This window comes from Syngnathus floridae, chromosome 6 (assembly GCF_059516105.1).
Source record: "Syngnathus floridae isolate MCC-2025c chromosome 6, RoL_Sflo_1.0, whole genome shotgun sequence".
NCBI lineage: Eukaryota > Metazoa > Chordata > Actinopteri > Syngnathiformes > Syngnathidae > Syngnathus > Syngnathus floridae.
Window position 1 is genome coordinate 18,154,736 of NC_142418.1, and position 27,765 is coordinate 18,182,500.

General features: G+C 43.7%; 5 protein-coding genes across 12 annotated transcripts in view; 2 read left to right on the plus strand and 3 right to left on the minus strand.

The window, feature by feature from the left end:
- Positions 1-230: 230 nt before the first annotated feature.
- Positions 231-2,431, minus strand: stoml1 (stomatin (EPB72)-like 1). Of its 2 annotated transcripts, none has more exons than XM_088378827.1 (7): positions 2,135-2,431; positions 1,836-1,942; positions 1,619-1,768; positions 1,266-1,469; positions 990-1,194; positions 712-909; positions 231-617 (listed from the first exon to the last, which is right to left on the minus strand). In XM_088378827.1, exons 1-7 carry the CDS (start codon positions 2,292-2,294, stop codon positions 421-423), a joined length of 1,221 nt encoding a protein of 406 aa, XP_088234953.1. In that variant the 5' UTR covers positions 2,295-2,431; the 3' UTR covers positions 231-420. The 2 variants fall into 2 exon arrangements, with proteins under 2 accessions (XP_088234953.1, XP_088234954.1); XM_088378828.1 differs by having other exon boundaries at positions 1,849-1,942; positions 2,135-2,284.
- On the plus strand, positions 1,309-12,263 carry arih1 (ariadne ubiquitin-conjugating enzyme E2 binding protein homolog 1 (Drosophila)). Of its 3 annotated transcripts, XM_088378823.1 has the most exons (18): positions 1,309-1,461; positions 1,538-1,753; positions 2,872-2,943; positions 4,244-4,342; positions 4,421-4,665; positions 6,579-6,646; positions 6,738-6,885; positions 7,089-7,181; positions 7,267-7,322; positions 7,700-7,766; positions 8,176-8,282; positions 8,353-8,395; positions 8,493-8,564; positions 8,973-9,103; positions 9,212-9,269; positions 9,336-9,596; positions 10,544-10,656; positions 10,763-12,263. In XM_088378823.1, the coding sequence occupies exons 3-18, from the start codon at positions 2,913-2,915 to the stop codon at positions 10,845-10,847; spliced, it is 1,677 nt and encodes a 558-aa protein (XP_088234949.1). In that variant the 5' UTR covers positions 1,309-1,461; positions 1,538-1,753; positions 2,872-2,912; the 3' UTR covers positions 10,848-12,263. The 3 variants fall into 3 exon arrangements, with proteins under 3 accessions (XP_088234949.1, XP_088234948.1, XP_088234950.1); XM_088378822.1 differs by lacking the exons at positions 1,309-1,461; positions 1,538-1,753 and adding an exon at positions 2,161-2,276; XM_088378824.1 differs by lacking the exons at positions 1,309-1,461; positions 1,538-1,753 and adding an exon at positions 2,183-2,276 and having other exon boundaries at positions 4,244-4,665.
- A 231-nt stretch (positions 12,264-12,494) lies between these two features.
- On the minus strand, positions 12,495-20,572 carry prmt2ip (PRMT2 interacting protein). 4 transcript variants are annotated; one of them, XM_088378814.1, is made up of 4 exons: positions 20,554-20,572; positions 19,394-19,519; positions 15,543-18,373; positions 12,495-14,369 (listed from the first exon to the last, which is right to left on the minus strand). In XM_088378814.1, exons 3-4 carry the CDS (start codon positions 18,289-18,291, stop codon positions 13,576-13,578), a joined length of 3,543 nt encoding a protein of 1,180 aa, XP_088234940.1. In that variant the 5' UTR covers positions 18,292-18,373; positions 19,394-19,519; positions 20,554-20,572; the 3' UTR covers positions 12,495-13,575. The 4 variants fall into 4 exon arrangements, with proteins under 4 accessions (XP_088234940.1, XP_088234938.1, XP_088234939.1 ...); XM_088378812.1 differs by lacking the exon at positions 20,554-20,572 and adding an exon at positions 20,180-20,299; XM_088378813.1 differs by lacking the exon at positions 20,554-20,572 and adding an exon at positions 19,915-19,933.
- A 2,464-nt stretch (positions 20,573-23,036) lies between these two features.
- On the minus strand, positions 23,037-25,775 carry ppcdc (phosphopantothenoylcysteine decarboxylase). The gene is made up of 5 exons (XM_088378832.1): positions 25,527-25,775; positions 25,106-25,201; positions 24,800-24,928; positions 24,565-24,733; positions 23,037-23,675 (listed from the first exon to the last, which is right to left on the minus strand). The coding sequence occupies exons 1-5, from the start codon at positions 25,668-25,670 to the stop codon at positions 23,587-23,589; spliced, it is 627 nt and encodes a 208-aa protein (XP_088234958.1). The 5' UTR covers positions 25,671-25,775; the 3' UTR covers positions 23,037-23,586.
- A 3-nt stretch (positions 25,776-25,778) lies between these two features.
- Positions 25,779-27,765, plus strand: part of hacd3 (3-hydroxyacyl-CoA dehydratase 3) — a 16,811-nt gene continuing 14,824 nt past the window's right edge. Inside the window, exon 1 of one of the 2 annotated variants that reach the window (XM_088378830.1) lies at positions 25,779-26,039. In XM_088378830.1, coding sequence (XP_088234956.1) covers positions 25,962-26,039 — 78 coding nt within the window. In that variant the 5' untranslated portion in view covers positions 25,779-25,961. The remainder of the gene's footprint in view (positions 26,040-27,765) is intronic. The other variant, XM_088378829.1, reaches the window with a different exon arrangement.

Genomic DNA, 27,765 nt, shown 5'->3' on the forward strand with positions numbered 1-27,765 from the left:
TCGTCCTCAAGGCCCGCTAAAAACTTGCGTGTACACTGTGCATTGCAGTATGAGAGATGGATCAAAAGGTTTGTTGTTCTATTCATGTCATGTCTGATGTAATCCAGTTAAACACGGCAAATTACAAAATAACATCAAGAATGTAAAGCAAAAAAAACCCCAGTAAGTTTGCCATTGCAGGTGTATGTCAATAAATTAGATTATGAAAAACTTCAGAACAGTAGTTTGAGTAGAAAACAAAAACACAGTGAAATGGAATTTATTTTTTAGAATTTTCTTTAAAAAAAAGTCTAAAAAAATACAACTTTTTATTTGGGGAAAACAAAACAAGTCCAGGAGAAATTCATTCACAGCAAAAGTAATCAGTGCATAAAATAAAAACCAGTGCATTCCATAATTTTTTTCTCAATAATAAATTTTTTACTGCCTAAGCAGTTTTATGAGTTCTTCCAATTTCATAGCCGTTTTCATATCACCCTGAAGTTGAAGTCTCCCACTGCTGTAGGCAGCAAATGGCTGCAGTCTTCCTTGAAACATGGCCAGAAGGTCCTCGTCACACATAGTCAGAGTTACATCTGGCATTCTGCACAGGGATCCGGCGCCAGCTGCACCGTGACCTAGACGACACACATAGTGTGAATATCTGATATGTGCAGCTTTAAATCTTTCATATGACAGCACATTTTGTGTGTGTGTAGTGGTGGTGGGCACCTTGGCTCAAATCCACATAGTAAGTGCGATGCTCTCCCTCTCCTGAGCTGATCTCAAACTGGAAGCAGGCGCCGACCTGGTTCACCAAAGTTTCAGAGAGGACAAGCTGGACTGCACGGAGCAGCTCTTCAATAGAATTTATTGTGGCCACAGCCTGATGGTCGCCACTCTGCTCATCTATAAACGTTACACTGCTCTCTATAATGGGACGATAGTAAGCAGCAGTGGTCGAATGAGACTCGCGTCTTCATTTATTGTGAGCATGAGGCCGGCCTTACCTTGTTGAGGCTGGAAGCTGTGGCTCATGAAGTGCATGGCAAGTTGTTGAAGGGTACCTGTGAGGTCCTCCACCTTGGGTACAGAGGGAGGAACATCAAGAGGCCCTGGGGGTCCTTCCTCAGGGGCTTTGAGAAGAGCACCTGGAGTGATTTCCACCCTGTCTATCTCTAGCCCCCAGGGCCGAGTCATTTCATTTATGTCCACCTGCGAACAGCGGGAAAAGGCTTGAATATGAACATGAAGCATCAGAGATGGTGAGTCATATGTTTTCTTACCCCAAGATATTCTCCTAGTTTCACTCTTTCTGTTTGGATCTCTCTGACAGTCTTCTTCGCCAGGCTGTGAGTTAAAGCGTTGTGTGCCGTCATCCTGGTTGAAGCGTTAAGGTCCTGGACTGACACCACAGACAAGACCGGGTTCCAAATCCTGAACTGAATGTCTGCTCCCACAAAGAAGAGGCCACCATCCCTGGTATGTACCTTTTAATTAAAAAGAGAACAGAAAAATACTCCTTGAAATATCTGTGCTCCATGACTGCCCCCTGTAGGACAAACTAAACAACACACTCATCAGTTGATGTGACTTCCCATCTATTTGGTCAAGGAGTGGCTTCAACCAGTTGGTTTACCTGGCATGGAGGGATATTGAAAGCACGGGTGCGCAGGTCTACCCTCTGCCACTGGTCAATAAGGGGCAGCACCAGGACAATGCCAGGGCCCTTTGGAGGACAGACACGACCCAAGCGAAACACTACGATCCTTTGGTAGTTTGGCACCGTCTACAAACATGATCCAAATCGGTCATTTACACCCAACACACAAAGGACACGGTTTGGAAATGCTTACTTTTAATACAAACCATCCTGTTATTGGAAAGGTTACGAAAGTACAGACGTGGACGAGGAAGATGACAATTAGATTGCAAATCCATGACAGCCATCCCTGGGAGCTATCTACGAGAGAAAAAAAGTTTTTAAAACATTACAAAAGAGAAAAAGATTAGTGTGTCGTATTACGTATTTGGTTAGTCGTAGTGAACTGCACTGGAAGTTATTGAATGATGCATCACTTCATCGTGTACGTAAAATACGTATTAAAGATGTGGTTAGTTAGTTGACTACTTCATAAATGGTTACGTCACTTACCACTGAAGTCGTTTTCAGAAATATTAGGGATGTAATCAAAGGACAGCCCTTTATGGTAGTAGCCTGCTTGTGAGTAGCTGTCACTAGATACAAATAGTCCGGGAGTCCGCGGTACGATCGGGTCAGTCTGAGAAAGACGCTGGTAAGACTTCCCAAACATTCTTAAATTAAATAGTCGCTTTAATTAAAATAAATATTGACAGCATAAGAGATGTTTTGCTAGTGGTAAGTTTAGCTCATGTTGCTTCGTTAGTTTTTCCGTGTTTTCCTTCTTCACGGCGTGAAACCATGATGACGTTAGCGCCGCCTATCGTCACTACATCGTGATTACAATCATTTCCAACAAATGGGTAGAAAGCATAATAACACTCATACAAATCTATTATTTTTAAGCATAACATGAAAATACTAGCATTTTTTATTATTTAAATATTTGAACTATGTACATAACCTAAATTATTCCACTGCTTAGTGTCATAATTTCTCTGAGTCGTCAACCAAAGAAGTGACTTCAATTAGGGGTTGTAATAAAACAAAAACTGCGTTGACTCTGTGTCATCCAATACTTCATGTGTCAGGAAAATTTGACACTGGTATTCAGCCAATAACATTTATTTTGGTGAAAAAACGTGCTAAAAAATGGTCTTCCTATTCTGAGATCATCTGTTTTTCAACATGTCACACAGCAGCTTCTCCATGGGTTTGCTGCAATGCTGCTTCTGTATTCTTTCTTTCAGAGCCATCATGAATGTCTTCCAAGTGAGATGGGGGTCTTGCTATGAAGGGACAAGATTGGCACCAAATGCTGTGTAAGAAAATACTGATTTGTCATCCTCCTAATCGGTACTGTCCACACACACAAACCAATCAGTTACAATACATAGCCATTCATCAAGCCATGTCAAATTGTATGATCACATGGCTTGCTTATTTATTCCCTGTCTTCAAATGTTCCTCAATACCGCATAATACAACAATCCCACCAACAAAGGCAGGCAACAGCAAAAAAAAAAAAAACACAATTCTCTTTTGTTTAGATCAGCTAGTGCCACATTCAAACAATTCAAACGGTCTGTATTATAAAAATCTAAAGCGAATCATTGGAAAGGGAGAAAACGTTGACCTTGTGAAAGTGTCTCGCTCAGCACTATATACCAGCTAGTGATAGAGAATGGTGGGTGAAAACCAAGTGCCAAGCTGGAGGTGTCAGCACTCTGACTGCAGCATGGATTGCCCTTGCCATCTGCTGCCCCTAATGTAATCCATGCGAGGGCTAATTCAGTTGTCCCCTTTCCATAGCAAAATTATGTCAGATCAGTTTTAACAGTAAGGAACGGGTTATTGCGCATCATGTTGACAAGATGGCGTGATTTGCGTAGACACTGTTGTTTTAAAATACAAATAATTCCTTCTGAATTTTGTCAAGTCATGACCTCCATATTTCTTCTGTGTTTTGTAATAGCATTGGTAGTGTATAACATTGGATTGGGTGATGTTTATGCAATATGAAAAATCTCCACTGCCACTTAGTGGAGTATATTTGAGGATATGATGGATAATTATTACTGCAGTCGTGCTCAGGAGTGAATGCACAACGTAACAAGAAAAACAACAATTATGATTTTTTTAAGTATTACTTTATTTTACCCAATGTCTTTAAAATATTACTTGAATAAACTACACATAGCATTTTGCATTCATTTATTGCAGTATCAGGACATTATTTATGATTTAAATAACTATTCAAGGACAGAATTGAACTACTTTCGTTTACCTAACTCATTTGTCCATTTTAAATGTAGAAAAAGTAGAAAAGCACTCAATTTGATTTAATAACACAACCTCAGGTCGGGTGTAATATGTGAAATTAAAGGTTGACGTTTTTCCGAATGTGACTCTAATTTAGTGTCCGAATATATCTTATAATTCGAAACGTTTTACAGAACCGGGAAGTGTTTCGTCACGTCGGGAAGGCTTTAATTCGGAACGGAGGGGTTTTTTTTTTTTGGTGGGTTCCTGTACAGTCCGTGTGACGTCAGCGCGTCGTCAATTTGTGACGCCGTGTCCCTTTGTTGGCTTAACAGCGGCGACGTTTTGTTATTTTCGCAGCTGCCTGGAAAACAAGCTCGGATTGTTTCGCCTCCTTTGGCTCATTCCGCGAGCAACCGCGCGCACGCACGCACACTGTGTTGATAGACCGACCTCTAGGTGAGTTTGTCACAAGTTGATAAGCGCCCCTAGGAATGGACTCAGACGAGGGTTATACCTATGAATACGACGACGAAGAGGAGGAATGTAGCGAGGACAGCGGCGAAGAGGAGCCTGAGGACGACACCTTGGAGCTCGGCGAGGTGGAGTTGGTCGATCCCGTTGTGGCCGCCGCGGAGCGGGACGAGTGCGGCGATACGGTGGGAGGCGGTCAAGGCCCCGGCGAGGAAGAGGAGGAGGACTATCGCTTCGAGGTTTTGACCGCTGAGCAGATCCTCCAGCATATGGTGGAGTGCATCAAGGAGGTCAACGAGGTTATCCAGGTATGGCTTTTGTCGTGTCACCGTCACTAAAGCCAAGGTCCGAGGCTCTTGGTGAACCGTAAACAGGCCATGGTTGTTAGCTTAGCAGTTAGCTCTTGGAGTAGTTCACTTGCTGGGACTTGACAGGTTAACCCGTAGTGGCTACCTATAGCGGACGCCGTTGTAGTCCGCCTTTGTACCCGCAAGGGTATCTGCCCAAACGTTCAACGTAAAATGTCATTTATGTTGTTGATCCAGGAAGTAGTCTAATCCCTATTGAGAAGTTGGCAGCAACGGTTGCCAATGCTAATGCTAGCTTGCAATTAGCCAGCCACCATACTAGCTACCACACCACAAGTAGTGTTTGTATCCTAATAAGGCAACCATTTCATTCTATTAACGCAGGCCAACACTTTGCAATTCATTCATCTACGAACGTTTCGTTATTAACATCATTGGTCAAGTACAAATAGCGTCAACGCTATTTTTCACCACTTAATGAAAAGCTTGGTCATCGAATTAGTTGACGTGAGTTGACTACATACCCAGGGTCACTTACGGTGACAAAGGCGTGTTATTTTTCAGAGGCTTGTCTAGGTTGGCTGTTATCTAGCCAATAGTTGTGTTTTTTATTTTTATTCTTTTATTTATCAGGTAATGGCTGCAGAAGAAATGTACTGAAGTGACACCTAGTCGTGATGTGGGCCTCCATTTGCTCTTGTACGACATGCCACACTTGGGGAAAACTGAAAGTTGCCTTTGTTTTTAACAAGCAGTGCCTGGCAACAGGACACAGTACATAAACATTTGAATCTCTTAAACCATTGGTTAGAAACCTCCCTAATTTACTGGTTGGGCTGAAATGGTACAGTAATATGACAAGTTGCTTTTCACTTAACCATGACTCATTCAACCTTTGTGAATTACCTCTGAGCAATGCATATTTTTATAGCTGTGATTTTACAGTGACCTACATCTACTAAAAAAAAACCTACTGTAACACGATCAGAGATACTGTAAAATAAGAAGTGGGGACATGAGACACCCTGGCCTTGAGAATTCTTAGCGGGAGGCCATTTTCTGCTCTTTTGACCATCTTGTGTCCACTGGACCTACATCATGTTACATGCAATCCCGGCTCTTGACCTGTAATGCAGATAAAAGTACTGTACACCGGTGGTTCTCAAACTTTTTAAACCGAGTACCACTTAGTCAATAAATTGTCCCCCAACACCAGAAAGCAGCACTTCTTGTTTGCAACGTAAGTGCTCATCACAAATCCTGATCAGCACCACACTCAATATATAACAGTTTGTTACATATATTTTACTAGCCTTTTGACATAACAACATAGGATTTAGCATCTACTACTAGACAGTAGAAAAGCTTCTGCAGGAACTTGGAATATAACGGCAACTCTTACTAAAAGTGTTATTTTGCTACGCAAGGCTCAATAGAAACATCCCAATACAGTGTTGGATATCAAAACAAACATCTTCAATTGATATCCGAAGTTACCATATTGCTGTCAGTGAGCTCGACACGTGATTTATACACCCTCTCTTGAGCGTCTTCTAAAATAGGTGCTATTTATCAGCTTCTCTCTGTCTACTGCCAAGCAATACAACTCCATCAATTTTTGATTAAAAGTACGGCATCGAGCGCAAGTAATCAACGTCTCCACTTGAAGGGCAACTCCATTTATGCTTCATATTGGAATTGGTGAAATGATGCAACAAGGTTAGCTTTTAGCTTCTTTTAGCAATTAGTCGACAAAACCGCGGCGCTACTGTACTAACCTCGAATGCTAATTGTCGTGACAGATGGGTCTGTGGATATACTCAATTAAATGTGAAATGACATCAATTGTAGCGTAGTGAACAATCTTAAGAGGTCATCTTCATGCCTAACAGCCTTTATCTTGATTTCCCTAGAATCCTGCAACAATTACACGCATCCTTCTTAGTCACTTCAACTGGGATAAAGAAAAACTCATGGAAAGGTAATGCCACTCTACTTTCTTTCCTGGTCTCCTTAAAAGTCTCCAACTGATCTAGCAAATTGGTCTTTTCTATGTTCTCGACCTCACCCAGGTATTTTGACGGCAATCTGGACAAGCTCTTCTCAGAGTGTCACGTCATCAACCCCAGCAAGAAACCCCGCATCCGTCCTCCGATCAACACCCGATCGTCCGTGCAGGACATGCCCTGTCAGATCTGCTATCTGATTTTCCCTAACTCTGTAAGTTGTCATCGTACTCCACTCAGGCAATGTGTACCGATGTGGAAATTGCAGCGTTACATGAGCAGTTTTGTCTGCAAGTATATTTCTGTGATGCAAAACCTACATCATTCCAATTTGGCCAATTTTGAAGACTTTTCAAACCAAATGCAACACTGCTCTGTTTTCAAGATGTACAGGTTTAACACTCTTGTGTTTTATAGTATTTTACCGGCTTGGAGTGTGGACACAAGTTCTGCATGCAGTGTTGGGGTGATTACCTGACTACTAAGATTATAGAAGAAGGAATGGGACAGGTACACATATAATCTAAAAAAAAAAGATGTGAGGGGGAGTATTGTGTCGCTCATGATAATGTACATTTTGTGTTTTTCCCTTCAGACTATTTCTTGCCCTGCTCATAGTTGTGACATTTTGGTTGATGACAACACAGTCATGTAAGTATTGCTTTGCTTTTTTTCGTGTTCAGAAAAAAAATTAAAATGAAAACACTGATATTTTTTGTTTCATGTTGAGACCGAGGTAGTCCTTTGAATTTGAATGCTTGCATCGCTACCTGATTTAGCGCTCAGGCTGGCTCTTAAGCAGACACTAATTGTCTTAACCTACATAATGTAATGTAACAAGATACCCCGTCGTCTTGTCATTGATCCATTTAGACAGCAGAAATACATTTAAATGATTGTCAGTTTGGATTGTGATTATTTTCCGTCTTCCAAAAAATTCCCCAAATGGTATTTTATTGTCTGCCGACTTTACAGCCAAACATTTGAATTTTACGAAATGCTAACAAATCTTTTGACTTCTCTTACAGGCGGCTCATCACAGACTCAAAAGTCAAGTTGAAGTACCAGCATTTAATTACAAATAGTTTTGTAGAGGTAAGTTGGATTTTCTTTCCTTCTCTTTTAACTCTGTTGGAATGGGAAGCGATAGAAAGAGAGAGACCGATTATCGGCCAGGCAACAAAGGTGGTAAACAAAATGTCTGTCATGAGATTTTAGCTGAATGAGCATCCAAAAAACGAATGGCAACTTTTTGTTGTTGATGTTTTTTGTGACGCACAAAAGGTACCACAATGGCAAAAACAAAATGTGGATTTTTTTTTTTTTAACTTACTGCCACTTACGAAAGGAGTTAATAAAGCTTAGATGATGGCGACAGTTGTCCACCAGTGTCACATAACTGAGTCCATCTTTAGTAGGGTCCACCGGACATTTGTGGTTAACCGCATGAATTACATTTAGCTGCTGGCACTCTTGTGACATGAGCCGTTTGTATCGTCTTCAGTGCAATCGACTGTTAAAGTGGTGCCCCGCTCCAGACTGCCATCACGTCGTTAAAGTCCAGTACCCAGATGCCAAACCAGTGAGGTGCAAGTGTGGCCGTCAATTCTGGTAGGAGGAAAAACAAATGTCAAACAAAAGATGTATTGGATGTGGGAGAAATGTTTGCGTCTTGCTGCAGCTTCAACTGTGGGGAGAACTGGCACGATCCTGTCAAGTGCAAGGTAGGGCCGAGTATTAATACAGATAGTATTTTTTTTTTTTTTTTTTTACTTAAGTCAAGAGTGATGTCTTGATTCCGACACCAATTTACTTTTGCAGTGGCTGAGAAAGTGGATTAAGAAATGTGACGATGACAGTGAAACTTCAAACTGGATTGCTGCAAATACAAAGGTAAACAAGTTAAATCAATGTTGTTGTATTCACTGGCTCGACTGATTTTTTTTTTCTAGCCACCTTTGGATTTAACAATAATAAAATCCTTGTTTTAGCAAATTATTTTGTTGTCTATGTCCTAGCTGCAGTGAGGTTGGAATCTCATAGGCTAAGCGCAGATCAACCGAGAGGGCGGTCAGTAAAATGGGTCAGGTTGGAGATAAGGTGGTTGTATTCCTATTTGTGTCTCCATAATCAGCAGAGGGAACCTGTGCCCAACCAACTTAACGACATTGTGAACTACATGCACGTGCTGAGCTGCGCACACGATACCTTAGGCTCCTTGTTTAGAAATGCGTCTTTTACACAATGTGCGTCCTATTCATTGAATACATTTTCATGATCAAACTCTCCTGTCTCTTGTAGGAGTGTCCAAAGTGCCATGTGACCATCGAGAAAGATGGAGGGTGCAATCACATGGTTTGTCGGAACCAGAACTGCAAAGCTGAGTTTTGCTGGGTCTGCCTGGGACCATGGGAACCTCATGGTTCTGCTTGGTAAAAAAAAAAAAAATGTGCTCAGTGTTGATATGATTCAAAAAAACTTTTCAAGGCCACAAAATAAAATAGTATTTCATAAATCCTAACATGTTTTTTTTATTTTAGGTACAATTGCAATCGCTACAATGAAGACGATGCCAAGGCCGCCAGAGACGCTCAAGAGGTAAGTCTGGAAATCGTGATGGGGCTTTCCGTTTGAATGGGTGTTAAAACACCATGTCGTTGGCAGCGCTCCAGGGCGGCCTTGCAGAGGTACCTGTTCTACTGCAACCGCTACATGAACCACATGCAGAGCCTGCGCTTTGAGCACAAGCTGTACGCTCAGGTCAAGCAGAAAATGGAGGAGATGCAGCAGCACAATATGTCCTGGATCGAGGTGCAGTTCCTGAAGAAGGCCGTGGACGTGCTGTGCCAGTGCCGCTCCACGCTCATGTTCACTTACGTATTTGCCTTCTACCTCAAGAAGAACAACCAGTCCATTATTTTTGAGGTAAGATGAAGGAAGTCTTGGTCTCCGTGAAGGCCTTTAATTGTACTCACATTTTGGAAATGGAAAAATGCAACCAAAACATGGATTAGAGAAAGACCAGACCAAAGTTGAATGCTGCAAAGTTGGGCTATATCGCTATCGTATCAAAATGAAGAAATAAGCATTCAAGATAATACCATCGAAATGACCTTGCCACGCATGTTCAGCTCAGTCCAACCAACCACATTCCTCCTTTCAGGTTTGGCGTTGATCGACAGCTGAAAGCAGTTGACGTCCAGGTGCACATAAGCTAGCTTTGTCAGTTGTGAAGTTAAGCTAGCTCGGTTATCTTAAGTGTTTGGCTCACTGATAGCTAGTTAGATATTAACCGGATGTAGCCTTTGTGTTTAATTAAGAAGACAATAAAGCCATAGACACCAAAAGGGAGAAATCTTGAAATCACACCATCAAAAACTTGATTATTGTTTAAACTAAACATCAAAACATAGACGCCACTTTGCGTACTTTTCTGGTAATAAGCACTTGTGCCATATTTGTTGTGGCAGCTTCCTTGTAAAATAATACATGTCAACTTAACGAAAGTGACAAGGAGCAAAGTACACAATCCCCACGCCTCTCATTTCATTCTTCGACATTATGTTGTGCCTGAGTGAGATTTTATGATTTACCGCTTGCTCGAAGTAATGACTTTAATGGCTTGAAATTTGATGGCCGGTAGAGACAAAGGTGAGTCGTGTCACTTTATGCTCCACGACAAAACCGGCGAAGCAGCCATACTTTGATGTCTAGAGACCCTCTGAACCCACAAACAAGTCAAGTCCCCTCCCTCAAATGTTTTTGGTGAATGCATGACAGCACTTGCTTGAATTATTTTTGACACTTCTGTTAGGATAAGAATAAGATTGTGGATTTTGTGTGAACCGTAACGCATTTCGCTGCCTTTCCAGAACAACCAAGCCGACTTGGAAAACGCCACTGAAGTGCTGTCTGGCTACCTAGAACGAGACATCTCGCAGGATTCCTTGCAAGACATCAAGCAGAAAGTCCAAGACAAGTACAGGTCAGTAGAGGAGCGAAAGCGGGACAGAAGTCCAACCGTCGGTCAGATTTGACGGACGGACGGACGGGTGTGTGACGGGACGTTTGTGTCGTATGCGCGCGTGCAGATACTGCGAGAGCCGGCGACGGGTTCTGCTGCAGCACGTGCACGAAGGCTACGAGAAGGACTTGTGGGAGTACATTGAGGATTGAGGACACGTCCCAATGCTATGGACTCGGGAGTATCTTGACAAAAAAAATAAGAGCGCTGATGCAATTGATCGGGGCAGTATGGGCCTTCTGCTGCCTCTCCTTTGGCAAACCTTACCACTTTTGCATCATTTTCTTTAACAATATCTAAGTAAATTATATTTAAATAAAAAGGTAGAGTCATCAAAAAAAGAAAGTGTACTACAGTATTGTTAGCAGCAGAAAGTCCATCTTAAAACAAAACCGTACATCCTCTGGTTTGTATTGTAACACCTCCCCTCAGCTTTTCCCTCTTTTTGCTTGTGAATCTTATCAGATTTCTTTTCTTGTTTTTTTTTTTTTTCCCGTTAGTGTGAACATGTTTTAAACACAGCTTTAATCGTCCTGGCCACGTCTGCAGTATGTGGCGCCAGGTTCTTTTTGTGTGCTGGGCTGATTGTAAAGGGGCAAAGACATTTCATAAAAAAAACAAAAAAAATGAGGGGGGAAAAAAAAAAGTAGTGTCTTTTGTTTTTCAGTTTGTAAATAGTCCATATGCATGGAAGTTAAAGGGCAAGTGTGGCACGTGTTTGCATCATTTTGACCTATTTATTCTTTACAAACATCGTAAAAGATGTTTGGCAATAAGGAGCAGCGCACAGGTGACCTCACCAGGAGCTCTGAAAGGACACCGCAAGCCGGCCGAGGTTTTAAAAGGTGTCCAACACGCGTCTGCTCAATGTCCCTGCTTCTAACCTGCTGCCCGACACACTTCAAGTTTCTTTTTAGAGCTGATTGTTTGCAAGACTGAGTGACATTCACTCTTTTGTTTTGATGCGTTCCCCCAACACGGCTTGAGATCGCCCATCTCCGAGCGCCACTTGCACCTTTGGCACGGAATGTCGTGGCAGTGCTGCTAAGTGGGCGTCCAAACTGTTTGGAGGGCTTTTCTCTTATTCTTGCTAGGAATACTCGTAGTGGAGTGATGTGACTCCTCGCAAAGGGGGGAGGTTGAACATCATTTTAAATGTATAGATGTCTCGGTGGTAGGACAAGGTTGCTCTTCATCTGGTTTAGTTTTTTTTTTATTATTATTATTTTTGACGATTTGACCTTAACGAAATGTCGGTGCCCCAGTGCTGCAGGTTGTGGACGGCTCCACTTGTAAATGCTCCCTCGGTGTTTGTGTTGAACACGGCGGCCTTCTCCGCAGAGGTCGGGCGTGTTCGGGCACTGATCAAAAGTCACGGGATTGACATAGTGTCAACCACCCCTCCTCCCTCCCCCAACCCCAAAAAATAAAACAAAAAATGCAGCCCATTTCTATTACTATGGGGGGGACAGTTGCGTCTCAAAATGCTTCTTGTGTTCAGACTTATTTTATCCTAGAAAATTATAAACTGTATTGTTTATTTGAATAAATGTCACGAGAAAATCTGACTCAGAAGTTTGTGTGAGTCATTAGATGATTCAATTAAATGCCCTGCCCTTAATTAGCGCTTGGTAGCGTGAGTTAAAGCTATTAGGTCCGCCGTTGTCATTCCCATGCAATGTCTTCGTAACACCACTAGGTGGCGACAAATCGTTTATTTTTCGCCTCTGTGTGCCTTCGCTGCACCGCAAATAGTTCAAAAGTATCCTCCAGTTAAAGACTGCGCAAACAAGTCAGAATAAAGTACAAACCTTTATTACTGCTATCTAATACACAGTAAGAAATACAACTATAAAATGCAAACATTTCTTGGAAAACAGTTTGGCCAGGGGGATTTCAACCCGCCTTAGTAAAAAAAGTAAAGTAGATTGGCAACCACTAATAAAATTGGTCAGAAACCATCCAAAATGTGGTCAGTCACTACATTGGAGCAGTTTGTATTTTTGATAATGACATTCTGTGCCAACACTCACTCAACCAGACACTTGATTAGGTTCTAACAATCTACATTATTGCAACAGTTTGTATTTCTGATGACATTCTTTTCCAACACTCACTCACTAGACACTTCATTAGGTAATCAGATCAATACAAAAAAACGTAACGGTTTCTGGTCACAGTCTAAAGCGCATTCAATAGAGAAACCTTTTCCCTGTTCAGTTTGTGGCTAGTCAAGGCACTGCAAAGTACAAAAAACACACTTAAAACTTTTAATCAGATGAATTATGTTTAGATTGTGTACCTGGCACTGCTAGCCATGCACTGAGGTGAGTCAACGAAACAAGGCCTGACCCTTACTCGCAAGCTCCAAAGCTGCACTGGCTATTTGTTTTGTGGAAAGGTTCTTGAAAACCTTGCGTCTTTAAAATTGCTCACTGGTCAACTGCAAATTTAGTCAAATGTGTCTTTGTGTTCCCAAGCTTATTTTGATGCTGATTTTTGAAATTCTATTTTTTTTATTTAAATTCTTTTTATTTTGTTTGACCTGTAAAAGCTTGTGCAATACGTATTTTACCATGACGTATATCACTGAGAAAAATCCACCTGTTGCTAAAGCTAACCTTTGATAAATACCACAAAATATATTAAAATATCACATGATTATGAAGACCTGATGTGCTTGAGAAAAAAACAAGACCAGATTGGGAATCTGTACCAAAAAAACCTCATTTTTACTTGCATCATATTAAAAACATGAGTAAAAAAGTATTGACCAGTGTAAACGCACAAGGGGACTAACCAATAGTAGTCATTGACTAAATTGACTCAAATTTGACAGGTGTGTACATGATTGTTGCAGTCAAAGTGGGCCTGTTGCCATCAATTATCCTCTTCAATGATGAGCCATCCTTTCTTGTAGTCAATGAGCAGCTCCAGATAGTACTTCCACTCGGGCTCGCTGTCGTAGCGCACCTCGAAGATGGTCTTCAGGGGGTCGCTGTGAGCCTCGTGGACCCCTACCACCTCCCCACGGTACCACACCTCGGACTTGTCGTCCTCCTCGTAAAGGTGTCGGATCTTCTTGCCCACCAGGTCCGGGTAGGTGAGTTTCACGGCGGCGCGGCGCACGGCCGAGCGCAGGACCCAGCGTCGCCTGCGTTCTGCGCTGTGGCAGGTCGACAGGTAAGGACAGTATTTGATTTTCAGAAGCGATCTCGTCTTTGGCTTTCGGGAGCCGCTGAGGGGACGGAGGTTTCGTCCCCGGCGTCCCGTGCGCTGCCACTTGAAGGTCACGCATCTGCACTCTGCCTCCTCCCGCTTCAGCTTGATGATCATTCCCGAACTGTCATGGGACGCGTCCGGGGAACCGGAAGACTCCAGCGGTTCAACACCGCTGCTGGGAAAGTCCTCGCAAGTTAAAGGGTGAGTCCAGGAATCATCTGATGAAGTATCTTCGCTGCTGGTTTTATTGCCTGATTCTTTCTCAATGTGCTTTTTTGAATGATTGTCGTCTTCATCAGACAAGCCGTCGTCCAGAAACAGGCGCCTGGAGCTGCTCTTCACCCTGCTTTTGGTCTTGGTCGCGCTCCTCTTGTGGGATTTGGCTTTGGTGTCCTCTGCTGTTGAACAGCTGCCACTGATGTTGGAGCCTTCCCAAGTCTTCACGTCTACTCCTGGAACGCAGCAACATACAAAAAGGTCAGAGCGAGCAGGAAATGCTTCAACAATAGATTGACTCAGGGCGTGAAGTTAGTGTGTTAGTCATTCCTCCACAAGCCAAAGTGATTGAAGAGTGAAATACAATGGTCGCACAATTAAATTGCCACATTGATACTTTAGGGGGACGGGGTTAAGCACATGCCACATTTTAGTGATATTTAAAAAGTCACAATGGCTCACAACCAGACCACCTCTCACCCATTATTAGCCAGGATAAGTTCCAAGACAAGCGCTATAGAGAATGGACAAATGTATAGTTTAAAAATCTACACATTTGATTTAACAAAATAAATAATAAAGCAAACGCTCAGTGATTCCGTGCAGTGAAGCATGAGGTTAAATCATGTGAACAGTTAGAACATTTTGATTCGGCTTGTCCGTGACATATTAGTGAGATGACAAAGTTTGATTTTCATTTCTCCACTTCAGCCACAATTTGTTGAGCCAGCAAACTCACTCACTCACTCACTCACTCACTCACTCACTCACTCACTCACTCACTCACTCACTCACTCACTCACTCACTCACTCACTCACCAAGACGTTGCAACGCAAAGCTCATCCCTCTCTCGGTCCCTTGAAAAAGTGCAGTGCAAATCATGCAACTTCCTCTCCCTCGCTTCCCTACCTGACAACATAAAAATTCGGCACATATACCTGGCTAGTCTTTTGGACATCACACGACGTTGAGTCTGTAAAAAAAAAATAATGCATTTTATTTGGAATATGGCTTCTGCTAGTGGCCTAGAAACTTGCCAGTTCTTGGACAACAAGCGACCGTTCGTTCAAATAAGTGGAAGCAAATGAAAGTCATTAGCGACAAAGAAGGCTTTTTCTGCAAATCTGCAAACACGCTGGTAGCGGCTTCAAAAAGTTGCCTTCCGTGTGGTTTGCGCACTGCCAGATTTTCTAACCATTTTCACAGCACAACATATTTTTCTTTGCTACTATGATTCATTTGGTCACACTGGATAGATTAATGCGGGTTTAAACAAACAGAAATGTCTGTTCTAAAATGGACCTACAGCCGTGGTGATCCCGTAGGCTTAAAAAGCACGATCGTACAGTTTGACATTCAATAAAGAAAACAAAATTTGACGTCAAAATGTTCCGATCCAAACACTCACCCAGGCGCTTGCAGACGTTGGAGTAGTAGTGTAGGTTGAGCACGTCGGCGTAGACGTCGGGCAGATGTTTGAGCGACATCAGCCTCCTGAGGCGTGACGAGCAGGGTTTGTGGAGCTGGGTGAGGATCTTCTCCTCGGAGAGCGTCGTCGGTCGCAGTTGCACTTTGTGCTCTTGCAGGACTTGGTCGATGAAGGTGACGGGTACTTCGGGAAAAAGGATTTCTTTCACCACCAGCATAGGGAGGAACACCGCCCCCGTTCTCATGACGTGTGGGAAAGGACAGCGCTCGTGGATGATGTATTCCCTGAACCTGTCCAGAACCTCATCCAGGGCAGAGCTGATCTCCTCGTTGAGCCATTTGCCCCTGGCTTTTACCCCCAGCAAGGAGGAGACATTCTGGACTTTGATGGACAAGGGTTCTGCCAGTTCCAACTGAGAGCGCCAGGTTCTGAGCTGCTGCTCCGAGGTGGCAGATATACGTTTGGACACTCGCTTGCAGAGGGTGCGATGAAGCTCTACGAACCGCTTCCGAACCGCCGCCTGTCGTACGGGTGATGTTTCAGCCTGAATTTGCGCAGGCGGTTCCTGTTGTGCAGCTGGACGGTGGAGACTCGTATCGTAGCTGGAGCAAAGCTTGAGGTGATCCAGTGGAATGGAGGTGATATCAAAATTAGCTGCTTTTAGCGGTATCGGCTCAGTGTCGGCTACCTGCTCCTGTGATGTCTTGTCCTTCTCCAGAGACTTGGGCACTTTGGGGCTCTGTGAAGCATCGTTGACCTCCGCTGATAAAAGTTGACGTTCAAGTTTCTCAGGTTCACATATTTGAGTGGCCAGCATGGACTTGGTGTCCGACAAAGTAGCATCTTCAGGTTGAGGTTTGATTTGATCCAGTATCGCGCTGGAAGCAGCCGGACTTGGAGATTTTCCACACGTGTCCGATTGATTTATCTTTTCAACTTTGAGTTTTGTGGGTTCCATCATTTGGACTTCACACTTCTCTGGACACATACAATTTGGATCGGGTTTGATTCTTTTAAGGGCTGTGGTGGGTATGATTTTACAGTGGTCAGTCAACTGCGCCCCTCTTTGAGGCTCGACTTGCGAACGGAATGCTTCAGGAGCATTTAGATATTCTTGCGCTAGGCTGAACACGCTTCCGATAACCGGCATTTGAGGGCAGTCCTCTCGATTTCGTTTGGTGTCCGACTTTCGTCGCTTTGTAGTCAAATCAATTTCGTACGAATCGGGTTCCTCTAGTTTGATTTTTAAAAGGGAAGGGAAACGTCTTTTCAGGCTGTCTTTGAGAACATAGCTGCACGCAGTTCCGTTCAGTTTATCCGTGGTGATGAGCCTTTCAAGCTTGGACCTGCAATCTGACGTTTGTTTGGGAGATTGGGGAAGCCGCGTCCTCGGGGAAACTGGGAAGTCTTTACGGTGTTCGGGTTTAATCTGACTTACATAAGAAGAAAAGTCCAGCGGTCTGTCTTGGGTCATCCCAGAAGGTGAAATGACCGGTCGCTCTATCTGATGATCCAGTCGACCGGTGATGGAAGGATACAGTCTGTTGATTTCAAAGTGGGGGGGTAAAACAGATTGGCCGACGGATCTGGTCGGACTGACTGGCTCCATCCGCAGCAAAACGTGGGAAGGCTCCGACGGTCCCACGTGCTGCTCGCTCTTCTGAAGGCCAACTGCGGCGGCGGACGGACGTTGGTCTGCTCCAGGAAGGATAAGTCTATGCGAAGGCAGCCCAGTTGGCACGTGCTGCTGCTCGACGTTTCTAATTTGAAAAGCAGGATGTGCGTAACATCGATAGCCCAAGCCGTGCACAAAGGAGTGATTTGCTTGCGTTTCAGTGCCGTGAAAAAACAAAGGAATGTCGCCTTGAAGCGTCGGAGGGAATGTATAATACTCCCGAGGGCTCGGGATAGCGCTTGTTCGAATAACGGGAACGTCTTCTCTTTGCTCGCCGCCAATATCCCGACTATGTGTTCTGCTTTCGACCTCCACATTGGCCTGCGGGTAGTAAAACATTGGCTGCTTTGTTGGATGACCATATTTGGACATGGGAGAACATTCTTGATAAAGCTCTGAGGTCATATGCTCATATGTTGCATGGGTGGGGGGAAAGGCTGCAAAGCCTCTGGGGGGAGGCTGTAAATGTCGGCTTTGCTCACTCAAAGAAGCCAGCATGGCCAGAGGGGGCATGCAGGGGTAGCCGCTGGAGTTGGGCTCCGTTCGACTCGGCCTTCCTCCGCTCAAACTTTCCGCAGTCATCCTCTTGATTTGTTCTTCGCCGGAATCCGACTGTAAATCTCGCGGGTTGTCTTGCGCCTTTTGACGGAGGCCTGGGCTGTGGTAAGGCTCTCCTCGAGTCCGGTTGCGCTCCAAATCCGCATTGAGCGCCGCCGTCTGGCCGTGCTCCATGTTGTACCGGTGTCTCATGACGCAAGCCAGATCGTGGCAACACGGGTTATGTAAATACAGAGCTTTTGGGATGGCTAGATAAACAGGACTGTCAGGTAGAGATGAATTGTCACCCCCCGTTTTGGCCCCAGATGCTTGATGCGTCGGACTCGCCGCGCTCGAGTTAGTCCAAGGTGTCGTAAAGTCGGCCGCATCCTTTCCTCGGGGGTGGTAGGAAAAATGGGCCCCGCCGTACGGGAACACGGGCTTTACAATAAACCCAGACATGTCTGATGACTTGGACAGTCCAGCAAATGCCACGGATTCGTCAAATAAAGGCATCTTGCCTCAAAACATCTCAAGGACGCTCTGCTTCCACTGGTTGCTCATCTTCTCGTCATGCTTTGAAGATGTGGCTCCGAACCTATGAAAATTGTCAACAGTTTATTGCAGCATTATGTTTAGACAATGACGCTTCAAAAAAAATGACAGGCACCCCAGGGTTAGTTAGATGTGTTTCAAGTGAAAAGGGTTCCACAAATATTAGCGACCTTGATGTTTCTAATTCATTACACTGCTTAGCGAACAATTAGTAGCTCAACCTGCCTGAGTTACACAAGAGTTAATTAAAAAACATTGTCACCATTACATACCAGTGGTTTGGCTGACCTTTTCACTGAGACGGACGGGTACGTCTTAGTTCTGATGACTTGAACACATACGATTTATTGCTCGTCTTCATCTTGCTAATTTAAATAATATAAAAGAATAGAGTATAAAATATATATATTTTTAAAATACATAAAAGTTACGAGCTAACATCCACAAAGGTGCACTCTAGTGCAACATGTTAAAAGTCAGCCACACACAGTTCAAGTCACTTTATATGAAAGTAAACATCAGCAGGCGTATTTGGGCATCCTGTTGTCAAACTATTTCGACAGTCTTATCTGGATTAGTGCGCGTGTTCTCAGTGATAAACCAATAAACCAAAAAAAAACGGTCTTGTGATGACAAACGTTACAACTCGTGTGTCAAAAGTTTTAATATTTGGATAAAGCGTGTCAAGCAAGGCACGAAGCTATGCGCCGTGTCACGTGACAACACTTCCACAGTTAGTTCACAGGAAACCAGTTAAACTTCCGAAGTAAATTGAGAGCTATTACATAAAAGTCAGCGTGGATACAACCATGCTGTTTCTTTGGTAGACGTTTTTTTTCTCCTCCCTTAACCGGGTGACTTGAAAGACGACTTGAAATCAAATGATTTACTTGAATGTCACGAGTAAAAAATATGGGTTCAACAAACTGACGATGACATGCATTTGGTGGATTCAAACGCGACTCAACCTGCAACTACGACTGATTTTTAGTTTGTTTTCTAGCCTCCGATTATCATCTTCAGATAAATTAAGTTGCATATCAAGACAATATTTTTTTTTTACCTCGATTTGAGATGTCACGCGGCACTTTCGACAAAAAAAACTCCATGTGAGATAACTCCAAAAGAAGGGGAACATTTGGTTTGTCAGCGGCTCAAGCGGAGGAATACACCCCCACCCCCAAATATCCTGTGGAGGAAAATATTTTTAAAAAAAATGTGGCCAGGGTCTGTTGTAGTGGTCGTGGGGTCTGCCCTCAAAGCCTTTCCCGCGCCCTGCGGGTGTCCACGCGTTTTTTGGAGGGGAAAAGTGAACACAGTGAGGACCAAGACAAAGGGAGGGAGGGAGGGAGGGAGGAGGCAGGCGGCGGCGGACGACGGGGAGGAGGAGGAACATGAAGGATGGTCTGGGATCAATAGGCGGAGTTTTGCAGCACGTGATCGTCAGACAACTTTTACTATCTCGAGTTAACGCTTTTAAATACTCCCGTCATGTTCATAAGTTCAGACAGGATGTCATGCATGGTATGTTGTGTTATGCTAAGTTAAAGGAACCCAAAACACAATTAGTTTACCCTTGCTTACACTGGTTATCATGTCTGCCTCACAATTCGGAGGTTTGATTCCGGCTGTGAGAAGTTTGCATGTTCTCCCCGTGCCTGGTGACCGGTTCAGGCTGTAACCCGCCTATCGGCCAAAAGACTGCAAATGAAACAATAGTTTGCCTGTTCTAAAAGAATATTTCAGATATGTTGCTGTGCTCACGGTGGTTTTCAAACATTGAATGCCACCTCCAAAAACATACTTGGCTCCCACCAGAATGAAAATATCCAAATTCAGTCATACTCACCAGGCTGTAAACGTGTTTTGTTATTTTTATGGCTATAGTGTTGAGAAATGTTAGCCAATCTTACGACGGGAACAAATTGAAGCTTGCGGACGGTCTAGAACTCGCTTGGAGACTGGTGATCAAAGTCGGGGTCAAACAAAAGAAAGCAATGACACAAAAATGATGCCATGGCATCGTCTCAAAAGAATTTGTTAGATGTCTTTCAGAGATTGCTATGTTACGCTTTGATGTCCTTATTCACGACACCCCTCCAGAAGAAAAAAAAAACCAGCTCAAACTGTAACTGCGGTCATAAAGAGAAAAAAAATCCTTTGCGATTTTTCTTTCAACATGATGACCAAATAAATGATGAAATATATCATAGCACAACGAACCTCTTTTGAGATGTCACAAAGAATTGCGTGAGCTCCATATAGAAGAAACAATCCCTCGAGAGTAGAAAGCTAATTTTCTTTGCCTTTCTAAAAGGACAAAGTCAGTCCAGAATGACTTCACACAAGGCTGCACTTGCATCATCCCAGCTCACCTTCTCATCTGTGAGTTGGATTTTCATTGATGCTCCCCCAAAGGACTGCCGCAGTTGGGTCTAGACACATCCCCGGCTCCCATCGGTCCTTGCGGCCTCACAGGTGAAGTCGGGCGGGAGGGCGGGGGTGCTTCAAATGAAAGAGACGGTGGGCTTTTCCCATCAGAGCGGCTTCACACTTCCCGTTACAATGGCAACGGAGCTCGTGGCCGAGCAACGCAAGGCATCACGGAGCTGACAATTAGATCCCTGCAGCTTGATGACTGGGAACAAAGATCTTTTTGAAAAGGATTAAATCACCTGAAAAACTTTGAACCATTCACCTCATTTACCATCAATGGGAGTGAATCATTACATGAAAAGAGGACGTTATTTGATGTTGGTTTGAATTGAAAATGATCCAAAGTACTGCATGTCCACAACTTGTCTTCACAAGTCCCTCCGGGAAATCAATGTACTGTGCAGTGAAAAAGTATTTTCCCCTCTTCTGAGTTTTCTCAATTTAATTTTGAAAAGAAGTCAAACAAATCAAAGACTTATCCAGGTGGTTATAAAGCAAGCCAGAAGAATGTTTCAGAAGAACAAAATAGCCCAACACTATGTTGGTAGTGTGATGATCTGGGGCTGCTTTGCTACTTCGGGACCTGGATGATTGATGGAACCATAAATTCTGCGCTTTACCAGAAAATCCTGAGAAAGAATGCTCAGCCATTCTTTTGTGACCTCAAGATGAGGTTTTGCAACATTGTGGCCCAACCGGTTATTTAGTTAGGGGACAAATACCGAGTCGTTATTAACATCCATTTGGCTCTGTGGCGCCCTTTTCGAGTTTTCCAAAAATGAACTACAAAGGGAATATGATCGAGAGCAGCTCTTTCAACTGTTTGTAGCAAGAACCTTGTGTGACGCACTACAGGTGCTCTCTCAGGATATCACGCCTGATGAAACCATGCCACGTAATCCCTCAAGAATATATGAGCCCATCGTTTGCTGCAGTTGCATCAGACGACACCACGCATACACACACATGCGCTCGATCGTACACAAATATTGACATGGACGGACGGACGGCAAAGCAAATGTAAGAAAAGATGTCACAAAGTCTTCTGTGAAGATTAAATCGGGTCGTGACCGAAAAGAGTAAATGAGTGGAAATGAGTTTCCTCCGGGAGTTGGGGGGTCTTTTTGGGTCATGACCTGTGACCAAACTTTCTGACATACTTCTCTCTGGAATCCCCCTGATGTCTTGAGATTTCATTGTAGCCCCAAAACCAAACCGCCCCACTTCAACGCTTGTCTGAATTTTATTTTTTGTTATAATCACTTCCTCTGGTTCAATCAATCAATCAATCATCCATTTTCTGTACCGCTTTGTCCCCACAGGGGTCGCGGGCGTGCTGGAGCCTATCCCAGCGGTCATCGGGCAGTAGGCTGGGGACACCCTGAACCGGTTGCCAGCCAATCGCAGGGCACACAGAGACCAACAATCATCTGCACTCACACGTGGGGGCAATTTGGAGTGCTCAATTGGCCTACCATGCATGTTTTTAGGATGTGCCTGGAGATAACCCACACGGGCACGGGGAGAACACCTTAACTCCACACAGGGAGGGTTGGAGGTGGAATCAAACCTGCACCCTCCTAACTGTGAGGCGCACGTGCTAACCAATTAGGTAAACTTTGAAGATAATTGCTAATTAGTGGACACGCCTAGGTGTAGTTATAGGTCAAATGATTTGCTTGCATTGTCTTTTTCAAGCACCATCGTTTTGATCCAGGCCAATTACACTTTTTTTTTTTAATTCAAAAGTAACATCTGTTTTCTATTGTTAATCCTCATTCAAGTTATTAGTCATTTACTGGCACTGTGAGCAATTTTCTTTTTATCAGCATGTTTTTGCTTCCACAAACCCCAGTAAATGATCGTTTCACTCGCCCCAAACAAAATGTCTTAAGTCAAGAGCTTAGTCAATTAATTTATTGAAATGATATGCAATGCCTACAACTGCAGGCGTTAGTGATCAAACTCCAGATATGCAGTGAGTGAAACAATAACCCTGTTGTCATTATTTGAGTATCAGAATGCCATCTGCGCCAAGCAAACGTTTTCTGTCGAAGCAAATTAATGTTCTGTGCGTGACAGAACATTTATTTTGCGGCATGCAATGTATAAACAAGCAACGACTAACATTTTAATTACACAGAACATAAATTGGCTGAGTTATCGTAAGTGTTGCTAAACGGGTTTATCACGTAACGTGACCTTCCGATGGAAAACGTCAACTTGATGCAGCGTGTGGTTCAAGTCCGTTAAAAAAACTAAAAATGCTGTAAAAGTTGAAAATGTTTATTTTCATGGTTATATACAAAGGCATTTTTAAATGAACAAGATTCATGACAATGCTGTTCCGCAGCCAAAGAGGTTGAGCAATTGACGCCCTTCCCTCGTGAGCATGATTTGAATGTTCTCGGGGCATGGGATCGACATGACATCGCCTCTTATCCAAGCAGGTTTGATGAGTTCAAGCATCGAGCCTGAAGGTTGGTGTGGAAGCCCAACTATGTATCCATTCCTAGAGACGCTTCAAAGTTTCCAAGCGAATGAATGGCTTGCGTGACAGGCGGCATCTCTGCCAAAGTTGTATTATTTAACTTGTTTCAATTGTTGTACACATTGTGATCCGTTTGACCCGGTGGGCCTGCAAATTCTCGGGACACGCTGTGCTCCCTTCCCGTTGAGGTTGTTTAGGGAGGCGAGTTACGGCCTGACTGATAGCAGCGACAGACCACCTTGGGGGAGGGAATGTAGCAAAGAATTTTCTCTCACATTTTTGGGTGAAATGACACAAGGTCAGTCCGAGATAAAAGTGTTGCCCGCTGCTCATGTTTGGGGAGATGGCTCACTGGTCGGCTGAATGTACTGCTTGATAACGCTGACGATAGTCGACACCTCCGCCATGGCGCCTTTGCCTGCAATAAATTCGACAATTATAAAGAACACCGAGACACAACGTGCTCTCATCATAATTCATCTTTTTACGATTTAACTTTGCCTGTCAGCCGTGTGCACATTTGCGTCTCTTTCCATTTGTTCATTTTTGGAAGATGATTTGAAGTCATGAATATTCCTGTATGCTTAAAAGCATGCCTGTGACTACTTTAAATTTATCCGGGTCATTTTGTTCTCAAGAATTAATTGCAACTCGACTGTTGTGGTCGTCATCAACCGGTTGTATAAGTATTTAGTGGTATTTATTGTCAAACAGGGTTCCAGCCTAATGTTTTGTACTAAGATTGCAGTGGCCCCCTAATTAAAAGTTTAGGAGCACACATTTGAAATGTGTTTCCATTTTATTCCAAATACAATGAATAGAGGCTCGCTGATTCTTTCTCACAAAAAACCAACAGCGTCTGCTCTCCAATCCAAAACAGGTGGGGTCGTAAAAACTGTCAGACTTCTCTTTCAGGGCGGCCTGCTTGCTTAATCTGCTTTTTCTCCCTTTAGGCGGACGTGGACGCTTCATCAATTTTCATTCTGGACATGTCACCGCACCGACCAAAACACAGGTGACGTCATAAAATCTTTGTTTTTCTTCAGCCGATTGCTTCAACCTGATCTAACCACCAAACGTCAGCAGCAAATGTATCCAGAAATACAGCACCTTTTGACCCCAAGTGTCAAGTAAGACATCTTTCAAGATGTCACCTGCCACTTTCCATCCAACCCTGCATTTGAACCCTTCACCTGTCCCGCCAAACGCAGATACAATACTGCACTTTTATGTTACACATGTCCCCTCTCATATCTTATTTATTGTTGTCTGCTTGTGTACACACACACACACACACACACACACACCTTTGTCTCCACACACCAGCTTCTTTGCAATGCAAGGGATTTCCACATAGCCAAATTCTTTCAGCCTGTCTACTTGCTGGGCCGTGATGGGATGCTGCCACATCGCAGTGTTCATCGCAGGGCAGAAGAGGAGAGGGCGACTGCTATCCCAGGCTCTCACCACGCACGTCTGCCAATGATAAACGCAGAGTCATATCAAATTAATAATAAAGATTCCAACATTTAGTGTTCTCACCAGGAGGTTGTCACAAATGCCACTCGCGATCTTCCCGAGCGTGTTTGCATCTAAGGGGGCGATGACGAGAAGGTCTGCCCAGCGTCTGAGCTCAATGTGAAGCACTGGGTCAGATCTCTGATTCCACATCTGGAACAAAAACACAATTGGGTTTATATACACCAGTTAACCTACAGCAGATATAACAATTGCGCCCCCTCCTGTTCAGGTGTGGGAGGGAGCTGAGGTACTTGGTGAGGAACCCACACAAGCACAGATAAAAACAAAGGGTTCCGATTCCAGGATTGCGTACAACAAAAAACTTACCTCCCATTCATCTTTGTCACTGTAAACTTTTACTGACACCTCTTCGGGGTTATAAAAGTGCTGGGCATGCTCAGTTGTGACCACTCTTACATCCACCTAAAAAAGAAAAGAAAACTCCGATATTGGCCTCCGACTTTGTTCTTCATAGAAAACACAAAAGGCAGTAAAGCAAACAGGGGAGTTTAATTGATGTTTTCGTGTGTAGGTTATCAGTGGCAGTCTTTTTCTTTCACGTGTGACTTTGGTTGATGCTTATTAGACCCGCTGAATAACTAAATACTATCTAAAATTCGAAGAAATCACAACACACTTCAAGCTGTGGTTTTGAGTGAGCCCTAGGGAAAAGGCAAGCCACCAACAAAGATCGGGCCTATTAAACGGACACAAAGACCTTTCCTTTCTTTCCAACTTAAAAGCTCACCCCTGGGAGATGGAGAAGCTCAGAGACCAAAACAGGAAGTTTGAGAGCAGCTACGCTCCCAGTTACTCCCACTAGCACGCAAAAAGCTCCGGAAGTTTTCACCAAGTCGCTCGGAGGACCAGAATCATCTTGATCCGTCTGCATTTTGACATATTGCCGCAGGTCAAATTCTTCCTATTCCTGTTTTCGCTTGTCCAAACGGTTGTTACGTTTGATTTTTTTCCTCCGTTTCTACTTCCGCAAATATACCCCAGTGGCCAATCACAGTGGAGAACAATGTAACGTCACGCTCCCATTGGTCGCTTCGATGACAGCTCGAGAACGCGCCCGTTTGTGGAATGTTCTGGCTGCTCGCTTTACGGCTAGCATGAGAGACGGAGACACCGTCTTGTGTTTTGTTTGATTTGAAAAAAAAATTGATTGATACCAAACAATATGGCATTGACACCTCTTGTTTACTGGGCTCAACGCCACGAAGAAATCTACCTCCGCGTGGAACTGACTGACGCTCAGGTGAGCATGTACCTGTGTTATATGTCAAGTTGCTCCCATGTTATTTTGCTCCCCGTCTCGAGTTACGACTTATTGTAAGGCGAGTTGCGCCGTTTTGTGTTTCACGACTGCAGATTCGTCACAGCGACTTGGACCTTCCCTGATTCCAAAACTGATCAAATTCTCAATAAAAACGCTGAACGAAACGTTTCGTTTGCATTTCCAACTGGCTGCAAAAAAATACCAAACACTAAAAACTTTTTTATCATCGTCTGATGGGAGCTCAGCATCAGCTGTCATGTGTTGTTTGGATGCTTTAAGGCAGGGGTGTCAAACTCATTTTTTTCGCGGGCCGCATTGTAGTCATAGCTTCTTTCGGAGGGCCATTATGACTGTCAACACAAATAAATGTATGAGCACCACATATACAGTAAAAGCTACAAAACAAACTGGCAAATAACTCGTTTTCAAATCAGACGAGTAAAAACTGGCCAAATATTTAAAAATACATATATATTATTAAAAGTGAAGATAATTTGCAATTCTAGTAATGACACACGAATTTGATGCACAATTTGTCTTCGCGGGCCACATAAAATGATGTGGCGGGCCGCATCTGGCCCCCAGGCCTTGAGTTTGACACCTGTACTTTAAGGTAAGCAAGTTCTAACAGAGAAGAGTGCGCATGGAGGTTGTTTTTTTACACAGTATTTATAGTATTCAGGAATAGATATTAACCTCAAATGTAATGTGCGTGTTAACAAAAAAGTCAAAACTGCATAAAAGATATACATTTACAACGTCGCCCTACAGCTGGGGTGTCCAAGTCCAGTCCTCGAGGGCCGCATTCCTCCATGTTTTCCAAGTTTCCCTCGTTAAACACACCTGATTCAATGGTCAGGCTCCTGCAGAACGTGAGGATGAACCGCGGCCCTCGAGGACTGGACTTGGACACCCCTGCCTTACACCGAGTGCCAAAAGCCCCAATGATCGTGAGCAGCAGGGGGGGGGCCCCATTTCAACCCCTTACACTGAGTGCCAAGCAGGGAAGAAATGGGTACCATTGTTATAGTCACTGGTATGACTCGGCAGGGGGTTTGAACCCACAACCTCCCAAACTCAGGGCGGACACTCTCCTCTGAGGCCACTGAGCTGGTAAGCACTTGTATCGTAGTATAACACTTATAGTGGTTTTTAAATAACGTGTATACCTATATACGCCTAAATATTGTTATCCAATATATCTACTGCAATTTCACATTAGATTGCTGGTTTGAAATGTGCTTTTAATATTATTATTTTTAATAAACATTTATGTTAAAACTTGTCTGGCGTCTTATTCCTTGTTTTTCACTGATCTAGTCTTCTTGTGAGCTGCTCCATAAAACCATACATGTTCCGTGGCCTGAGAGCAAGGTTTCCATAGGGTAGTGGTTAGTGCTCTGGGCTTCCATCCCAGCGACCTGGGTTCGAATCTCAGTGGGACCAAATAAAAAAATTTTCACTGATCTAGTCTTCTTGTGAGCTGCTCCATAAAACCATACATGTTCCATGTTCTAAGAGCAAGGATTCCATAGGGTAGTGGTTAGTCCTCTGGCCTTTCACCCCAGCGACCTGGGTTCGAATCTCAGTGGGACCAATAATATTTTCACTGAGCTAGTCTTCTTGTGAGCTGCTCCATAAAACCATACATGTTCCATGTCCTGAGAGTCAGGCTTCCATAGGGTAGTGGTTAATCCTCTGGGCT

Excerpts from the sequence above, each read along its gene's own strand:
- stoml1 (XM_088378827.1), bottom strand. The coding sequence starts at position 2,294 with ATGTTTGGGAAGTCTTACCAGCGTCTTTCTCAGACTGACCCGATCGTA. Across the intron at positions 1,769-1,835 it reads CAGGATGGTTTGTATTAAAA|ACGGTGCCAAACTACCAAAG; the intron begins GTAAGCATTTCC and ends TCATGTTTGTAG. Across the intron at positions 618-711 it reads CTATGTGGATTTGAGCCAAG|GTCACGGTGCAGCTGGCGCC; the intron begins GTGCCCACCACC and ends TGTGTCGTCTAG.
- arih1 (XM_088378823.1), top strand. The coding sequence starts at position 2,913 with ATGAAGGGACAAGATTGGCACCAAATGCTGT. Across the intron at positions 4,343-4,420 it reads GTTGATAGACCGACCTCTAG|AGGAGGAATGTAGCGAGGAC; the intron begins GTGAGTTTGTCA and ends ACGACGACGAAG. Across the intron at positions 4,666-6,578 it reads AGGTCAACGAGGTTATCCAG|AATCCTGCAACAATTACACG; the intron begins GTATGGCTTTTG and ends TGATTTCCCTAG.
- prmt2ip (XM_088378814.1), bottom strand. The coding sequence starts at position 18,291 with ATGCCTTTATTTGACGAATCCGTGGCATTTGCTGGACTGTCCAAGTCA. Across the intron at positions 14,370-15,542 it reads CAACGTCTGCAAGCGCCTGG|GAGTAGACGTGAAGACTTGG; the intron begins GTGAGTGTTTGG and ends GCTGCGTTCCAG.
- ppcdc (XM_088378832.1), bottom strand. The coding sequence starts at position 25,670 with ATGCAGACGGATCAAGATGATTCTGGTCCTCCGAGCGACTTGGTGAAA. Across the intron at positions 25,202-25,526 it reads AGCTTCTCCATCTCCCAGGG|GTGGATGTAAGAGTGGTCAC; the intron begins GTGAGCTTTTAA and ends TTTCTTTTTTAG. Across the intron at positions 24,929-25,105 it reads GTGACAAAGATGAATGGGAG|ATGTGGAATCAGAGATCTGA; the intron begins GTAAGTTTTTTG and ends TTTTTGTTCCAG.